The sequence below is a fragment of the Natrix helvetica genome (genome assembly GCF_964273705.1).
Source record: "Natrix helvetica genome assembly, chromosome: 4".
NCBI classification, from domain to species: Eukaryota; Metazoa; Chordata; class Lepidosauria; order Squamata; family Natricidae; genus Natrix; species Natrix helvetica.
The window spans coordinates 19,028,482-19,037,467 of record NC_138550.1 but is presented as its reverse complement, the minus strand read 5'-3'; the positions used below and the strand labels follow the sequence as shown (position 1 = coordinate 19,037,467).

General features: G+C 38.5%; 1 protein-coding gene across 2 annotated transcripts in view; it reads right to left on the bottom strand.

Annotated features, from left to right (window-relative positions):
- Positions 1-2,698: 2,698 nt before the first annotated feature.
- CUL5 (cullin 5) overlaps positions 2,699-8,986 on the bottom strand; it is a 37,509-nt gene continuing 31,221 nt past the window's right edge. For both annotated transcript variants that reach the window (XM_081952911.1, XM_081952912.1), the window contains exon 19: positions 2,699-6,684. In XM_081952911.1, coding sequence (XP_081809037.1) covers positions 6,490-6,684 — 195 coding nt within the window. In that variant the 3' untranslated portion in view covers positions 2,699-6,489. The remainder of the gene's footprint in view (positions 6,685-8,986) is intronic.

Sequence of the window (8,986 nt, the reverse complement as noted above, 5' to 3'; positions counted from 1 at the left end):
GTTTCACTGTGCAGCGAGCCAAAGGGTCACTGTTCTGTAGGGAGAACGAGGCAGACAGGAACTGAGGCAAGGCAGGTTGAAGCCAACACAACCTTTATTAACAGTATAACAGGGCAAAATGTAAGGCAAAGCTCAACCCGGCAAGCAGCAGCATTTGACAGCTGACAGCCCTTTTTATACCAGAGCTGTCAGACGCTGAACCAATAGAATGGCTGCATTCTCCCGCCAGCTGGCTGCTCGCGTCTCAACCAATCAGGGGCCGGCAATGATAGTCAATGGCGTCGTAGCCTCGAGGACTTAACAGTCACCTTGAAGAAGTCCTACAGCAACGGATGTAAAAACATGTTTTAAGCTTGGGAAGTAAAACATTAGGAAGAAATCCTTAATAGCTTTGCCTTAACTTCCTGGAGTATAAAAAGGAAGAAAGGGAAAACTGAGTCAGACTTCCAAGATTCTGCAACTGTAGCCTAAATAAATGTTTTTCAGACTTGGCAAACTTTTAAGATGTCTGTTAAGCCCTGAATTTTTGAGCCCAGGGCTAGGAATTGAATTCTGGGAATTGAAATCTGCAATCTTAAAATTGCCAAGTTTGAAAAACATTGCTCTATATCCCCAAAATAGTCTTTCCATTATTCTTGAGGAGTCTGTTTCTTTACTAGTCTGTCTTGAAGAGCTGACAAGCTGAATGGTGTTGTCCTGATTTGTGACTGTGAGTTTATTAAAGGCAAAGTGTTTCTCCTCTGACTTTGCACCCAGCAGAATAAGCATCAACCAGAGACAGTGGTAGATGTACAGCTTGTCTTCTCTGGGTGATTTAGTTGTCCTCCTCCCTCCAAATGTGACATCTTTCAAGTCAAAAGGAAATACAGAAACCCAGTGGGTGTCGGGTGTAGAAACAGCACCCCTGAAGTTTGCACCACGTGAGTAATAGCCACAGATGGGCTATTAAATCATGCAGATGTAATAAATGAGGAAACCTGGTCAATGTGCTGCACAACAGTATGATGTAATCTCCAGCACAATTTTGAATTCTCAAGTAATTTAACACATATACATACACCCTCACACACAAATATATATACAGAGAAAGAGCTCTATCTCTCTCTTACATACATACACACACACACACACACACACTTGTATATTTTATAACAAATCACATAATCTGAAATTAGTAGAGGATTACTATTATGTTCCCTTCAGTGGTGGGATTCAAAAAATGTTACCACCGGTTCTGTGGGCATGACTTTGTGGGAAAATCCCCACCCCATTAACCTGCTTTCCAGCTGGTCTCCTGTTCAGGGCAACAAAAGAAAATCAGCTGGGAGGCAACAGGGGCGAGGCCAGCTTATTTACCGGTTCTCTGGACTACTCAAAATTTCCGCTACCGGTTCTCCAGAACCTCTCAGAACTGGCTGAATACCACCTCTGGTTCCTTTTCACTTAAAATAATGGGATCCAGCTTTAATCATTGGCTTATGATCTCTTCACCAAATATGTTTACTGTAGCCTGGATACCACAGCAGATTTTAGGAACAAAGAATAATGAGATAACAGGAAAACTTCCTAGGCTTCATTCTTTTTCTACAAGTTTTTACCACATTACACTCTAGTATATAATTCACCAGAGTTTTAAATTTGATTGCGCACTGATAGCAGAGGAGCATATTACAAGTTGTAAAAAGAGGATTGGGTAATAAAAGCACAATTCTTCCTGTAAGAATTGCTTACAAAGTGCTTGAACATGCATAAATATTATTTTAGCCGAGTGAGAAAAAGACAATAAAAACTATAAAAAACAAAGACTGTTTAAATCATGAACAAACATAAATCAGTTGAATACAGCATAGTACAATTCACTCACTTAAGTCCAAGAATCTGAGAAAACAGTTCAATCTGTTTGTTTAGCCTCTGGTAGAATAACAGAATTGGAAGGGACCTTGGAGGTCTTCTAGTTTAACCTTCTGTTCAAGCAGGAGACCCTATCACATTCTGGACAAATGGCTGTCCAATCTTTTCTTAAAAATCTCCAATGATGGAGCACAACTTCTGAAAGCAAGCTATTCCACTGATTGTTCACTGTCAGTAAATTTTGGAAAAACAAAGAAAAAATGTAATCAAATACTAGGACTTTATTTTAAGGGATTAAAGACCAAGATTGTTAAAAGTAAAGGGAAGGATTATAACGTTGGTTTATTTGATCCAGGTTAAAATAGATATGTTCCTATCTCTGGTAACCCTTAATGAAATTTTGCTGACCATCCAGCCATGCTTTTTGTTGTTGTTGTGGTGGTCTATAATGTTAAAGTGATTTGCAACTTTCTTTCCCCTTTCTGGGATTCAAAATCTACATTTTATATTCCACCTACTTCTAGCAAACTCAGTTATCCTATATGTTGAAGAACTGTTGAAGCAAAAATGCGGAAGCAATACTATAAAGTGCTTTACAAATCCAGCACACCTGCTTAATTTCTGATTGTGTGAACCTGGAAAATTAGATTAATCAGTTTACTTAAACATGATTTAGCATATTCATGCGAACAAAATTGTTACTAAAGGATTAATCAAGTAGGTCCCAATCCTACAAAACATGGAAAGAGCTGAGGAAGCCATTTTCAGATCTTGGTTAATATGGTTATTGATGTGGGGTAGAATTATAAATGCAAGAAATCCTTAGAACAAAAAAGTCATGATACTGTTTTTAGAATATTTTATATTACATTTTATTTGCATGAAAATAAATTATACAACTTAAAAAATAAAATCCAAAAATTAAGCAGTACATCAAAATAGTTCAGCCAGACTGCCATACAAGAAGAAATTGCTACCAGTCAAAATTGTACAGCATTATCTCATATGTAGTGGCATACATTCAAACTGTAAATTACCATATGTAGATAGATATGACAACCTTGGAAACTCAAGTTTGCGCTGCACTCCAGGCTACATATAGTCTATTAACAGAAATGCTCTTGAGTACTGTTTTATTTCACACGTAGAACCTTGAATTTACAAACACAGCATTCCAACTAGTTCCATGAAAATAATTTTGCACTCGATACCAAAATTTGTCCATGAACCTATCAAAATTCTCCCCTCTGTATTTTTATGTGTACCTTCCACAACTGATACCATAATGCGAACAAAATCCAAAGTTTATGATTACTCAGGTCATGTTACCTTTAAAAAAACAGGGAAAGGGGAAAGAACCACCACTAAAACTTAAATTTAACTACACTATGCTCCAAGAAAAACAATAAATGAATATAGTACATGAAGACATCAATGGGATTAAGGAAAAAATGGAAGACTTCGAAGTAGAGTATGAACCTCATTAGTTGTGACAAAACATTTTGTAAGTATAGTTATATCAATGCAACTCACATTATTTTTCATAGAGTATTTTTTCACATTTAGAATATAACCTAATACAAACCAGTGGCAATGCTTGTGGCAACATTTCCCCCCCTAGAAGCAGCACCTCTTTATTCTAGGTCTTTGGCGGGAACAAAAATAATAATCCAAAGCTAAAAAAAATCAGCTTGAAAAGTGCCATATTGCAAGGACTATTTCATTTACTTTTAAATGTGAAAGTATCCACACTTCTGCGTATATTTTTTAAAGCCATATATAGCTACCTTCACAACAAAGTTCGCCTTAAGGGCATCTTGTTGAAAGTGTCCAAGCAGAAATGCTAAATGTGATGCTGCAGCTGTAAGAAAATTGCTGGTGTGAGTTTTGAATCATGTTCCACATGGCATGTATTCCAATTTGCATTAAGTACTGAAACTAGGGTTTATAGTATATTGTTGGTTCTATTTTCTGGCTTTGAACTCACTTAAATTATGAATGAAATGGGTATAAAAAGTAAGACACGAGTATTCAATATTTTTAATGTAAATAAGGGCAGTCTTCCATTAGCAACATCCAGGCACACGAATGCTCCAAAAACTATTCCATGTATACCTGGGGTGTCTAGCAATTTTCCCTTCAAAAACTATCTCTTACACTGCATCAGTTATCTCTCTTTCCAAGAGGCAAAAGGAAGTGCAGAGAGAGGTAATTCTGAAGAGCTATTCATTAAGCCTAAAGGAAGTTAGAAGTCAGACACAAAATGTAACTTTTAAAAGACTTGCCCTCCTAAGAAATGAAATCATTCTGAAAGTGAGATTGCTAGCATTTGGACGTCATTAAATATGAGGTTTAGGGCTGGTTGGATATTCAATGCCACATGCCTGCTCCTTTCACAGCCAAAGTAACAGGAAGCAAAGTCAAAAGGACTCTACCAAAGAATTTTAGAAATATGTACATACTTTCTAAAAAAAACTTTTTGTCTTTTTCTACCGATTTCTAACTTTATTTCCAAATCAAATGCAGTTTTGGAAATCTTGTAGCATGTACAAAAGACTTCTTGGTAAATCCATTTTAGTTTTCTTTCCTTTAGCATATATTGAACGTTGGATAATATATACAACTTTTTTCTGACTTTTATTCACAACGTTTTGAAATTGAGATTTTAACAATCCTATGTTAAATTTGCAGCGAACACTTTAAAAAATATTAATCTCTGTTCTACAAGTAATAAAAAATGCACATAAATACAGAAGATGAAACTTCAGGTCAGCACCCTGTCTTCATTTACTTGCTTTTTCCATAACCATGAATGCCTGCAATACTCCACTGCATTATGGTAGGGTTCTCTCAACCTAATCCTGGGACATTCATTACAGGTGGTAGTTATAATCTGCATGTGTGCATCAGTGCAAGGTTTTGAGGCAGAATTCAAAGTTCAGTTTCCAATTTGGAGGATGGGACGAATTTTCCTTCCCTTGTGCACTTTTTAAGAATTTACTTAGGAAGATTGTATACAAGTGAGTACAGACGAGAAATCAGAAAAAGAAAACTGAACTGATTTCCATTTCCACTGGATTATATTCCTGGCACTGTCTGTTACGTAAAATACAGCCTGCTAAATTCATTTGGCCCACAATTACACTGTCTTGATCTTACTTTTCCACCAATTAGCAGCCATAGTCTAATGTAACAACTGAAAGATAACAAAACGTGTATGCATTGCTAAAATTTCAAACATAGCTTTGCAAAGAGGTGCTAGCAATATGGCACAGTAGGAAATCATTTAGAGAAGCTAAAAACTTGGGAGTCCTTTACTAGCATTTATTTTAATCTGAAAGTCTGTACTCTTTTTGCCCTCTATAGACTAAACTATATTTCACAGCCTTAGTATGTGTTTCTTCACTTAAATCTGAGGCAGATTAATTTTAAGGAACGGAGAAAAGGGCCTTCAACTAGTGGTGGGTTTGATACATCCCACTAAACCAGGGGTGCCCAAACTTGGGAACTTTAAGACTTGTGGATTTCAACTCCCAGAATTCCCCAGCCAGCATCCCCAGAATTCTGGGAGTTGAAGTCCACAAGTCTTAAAGTTCCCAGGTTTGGACACCCCTGCATTAAACTTATGGGGCTATGGTACAACTGCTATTGGTAGAGTAAGTCAACAGCCTATGCGATTGAACAATCTGTTATCTGGTCAAACTGGACAAAAAGACATGCCTTCTTCCACACTTTCTCTTTTTTTTTTCAGAGTATGATTACGTGTAAAAACATACATTTACTTATTTTCAAATAAATAAAGGTATATATAAGAATTGTCAAAATGTTAATTATTTTGAGGGAACCGTGTACTGGTTATGTTTAATGCATTACTTTTCTGAAAGTATACTAAAATAGTGAATGTCAATATTAAATGTATAAACAAATACATGTAATATTTTTTTCCACTACAAACACATCTTTCCATGAATAAAGTGAATATTTAAAAAAAAGGGGGGGGGGAGATTGAAGCAAACTATGTGACGTATGTAATATATCCTGTTAGGATTACTAGCATACTGAAACACTTGTTTAAGCTAACAGATCAATATGTATCTATAGATGTGATGCATTTGTGTGTTGTTCAATTATTATACATGGGGAAGAGATCAAAAGGAGGACAGTACATTTAGGCATTTGTTCCAAAACAAAGTATGAAGTGCTACATCTAATCTATTTGCTTCTCTCTTTTTTTAATGTGAAAATGAAAACTAGAAAGTTTTTCAGTGCATGAATATCTGATTTTTTTTTCTTTGTGCAAGTTCTGTAATATAAAAATCCCAGATTTTGTTTCTCTTCCAGGTGCAAATCAAATCCTAACATTCTCACAATGGGCTCTCTGTGAATGTTGTTTCCCCACAAAACCAGCATGCTGTTAAAAATGTGCACAAGATGAGGGGAAGACCATCATGCTAACTGGAAAAAAAAGGAGAGAGAGAGAGAGAGATTGACAAAATGAAGTCCTCTGGTAAGGTAAGGCAGGAATTTGAGTAAGTAATGCAGGTCAAGTCCTTTTACAGCACAGTCTTCTTGTGTATTTTTTTCTGCCCAAACCACTCCCAATGCACATTTCTTGGCCTTTTCCAGTAAATCCTTAAGCTATGCCATGTATATAAACGTATTGATATCAGATTCATCTCTTCGGATATATTTGTGTTCTATAAGCCATTCAATTTGCTCTTTTATCATTTTCTTCTGTGGCAAGAACATATTTTTTAATATCTCTACTAATTCAGTCTGAAGTTGAGCATTAGTAATTTTCTTCCGCATTTTCATTATTTGGATGATAGCCTCCTAAAAAAGGGAGGAGAAAAAGGGAAAATTGCACTTTGGATATATTTGTCCAAAACAAGCAAAGTGGATGTAGCGAACAAGTCGAAAGAGATACCATATACACAATTGCACAAGTTTAGGTCACTGTGTTAGTTTTCTGCCAACTAGAAGAGTTTGTTTTAGTAACTGGGAAGGTCAGACAAGCTTAGATAAAGGAACCTCTTTACATACATACTCACCAGCCTGATTGCCTAGGACAGTGATGGCAAAACCTTTTGGCACCGAGTGCCCAAACTGAAATGCCTGTCTATTCGCATGCACGTGTGCAAGCCGAAGTGTCGGAAACCCGAATACCAGTTAGCCGGTGCATGCATGCCTGGTTTTTTGGCCATTTTGGGGGTGTTTTCCGGACCATTTTCTGGCTATTTTTGGGGCCAATTTCAGGCCTGAAAAACAGCTTGAAAACAGTTTGAAAAACAGCTCGAAAAAGGCCCCCCAAACGCCCTGTGTTTTAAACCAGAAGAGCAGCTGGCGACGGCACACAGAGAGGGCTCTGCGTGCCACCTCTGGCATGCGTGCCATGGGTTTGCCATCATGGGCCTAGGCTTTATTTTAGCAATATTATCAGTTATGTAGGAAAAAAGCTAAATGGATATAGCATAACCTGAAAATGCAGGTTATATTCTAGTGAGCGAATGTAGAAAATTTTCATTTGGTCTTACTAGCTATTCCAATGTAGACAGTAAGGAACTGACTTTGTTAAAGATACTCTCTGGACTAGGCAACATGGCCTGCATATTTCCGTTAAGGTCATTTTTCTTGTCCTCTACATTTACAACTTTCTCCAATCTGGCACTCAGGAATGTCTGGGAATTCTGGCAAGTGCACTCTCAACACACCTAGTAAGTGCCAATCTGAGGAAAGGTTTAGTTAATCTTTGTAAGTGTGGGACAGCATTATTTATGATCCAACATATAGGCAAAATGGCATAGAACAGGGGTGTCAAACTGAAGGCCCGCAGCCCAGATCCGGCCTGAAGAGTGCTTAGAACTGTTTTCTGCGGAGCCACCTGGGAAACAGTGAAGGGTCAACTCGCAGTGCCTCTGCCAGCGAAAATGGGCTCCCGAGCTCCATTTTTTTGGGGGCCGCGACAGCCTCCTGCAACCGTCTGCGAAAAAGTGAAAAAGGAGCTCGGGAGGGCTGCACACCGTTTCCACTGGCAGAGGGTTGCAGGAGGATGTTGCAGCCAAAAAATGGAGTCCCGTTTTTGCTGACAGAGTGCTCGGGCCACCACAGGCGCCAACCCGAGTGACATTAAGCTGGCCACACCTAGTCCGGACCCCCAAGATCAAACACAACCCTGATGCGGCCCTCAATGAAACTTCCGTTTGACAGCCTTGGGATAGAAGGATCACAGAAAGAAGTAGAGCATTCAGAGTTGTGATTAGGACAGCTGGAGGCAAACCTGTGCTAAGTTATAGTTTGCAACCTACAAAGTGATCTAGAATAGCCATATGGCACTGCAGAGCCAGTTACAGGCTGATGACTATCAGCTTGATGGCCAATGTATTCCTCCCCATGACATACATACAAGCACACCCCTCAAAACCAGGAAACTTATATTTTATGTTTTTTTCTAATTTACAAATTTATACTTATTTATAATCCTCCCCCCCTGCCCCCCCATGCCAGATTCCACTAATGGGCACTTGTTAGTAACACCTTTAAAATGTCATCTGGGTAATATGTGCCAAGTAATGTGGAAGTTGGTAAACTTTGGAATGCAATGCACCTTGAAAATGGCTCCCAAATCTTCATTGTTGGACCTATCAACTAAGAACTTTTAAGTGGAAGTATTAAAAAAATCTACCTGGATTTCTTGCTACTCTTTCTTTTTTGCACTGTATATAGTGAAATCTACTCAAACTCTCTTCTTTGAAGTTTCCGGTTTTCAGTTTGTGTCTTGTAACTTAGCAGAAAAACTATTTTTCACCTGCCTGTTTTGTGAAGCCCTTCTGATGACAAAGTGAGACAGTTGAATGTATGAATCTCCACAGCCTATACCAGTGTTGGCGAACTTTTTCAGTGCCGAAACAGGAGTGCGCGTGTGAGAGAGCACCAGAAACTGGAAGAGCAATTCCCCCGGTGCGCATGTGTGCGCCGGGAAGCTAAGCTTACATGTGGGAGCACCGGAAACTGGAAGAGCAATTCTCTGGCATGCATGTGTGCACCGGGAAGCAAAGCTTACAGTTTCTGGCATGTGCATGTGCGCAAGTCACCTGGTCTTCCGGTTCTGGTGCACATGTACACACAAAGACCAGCT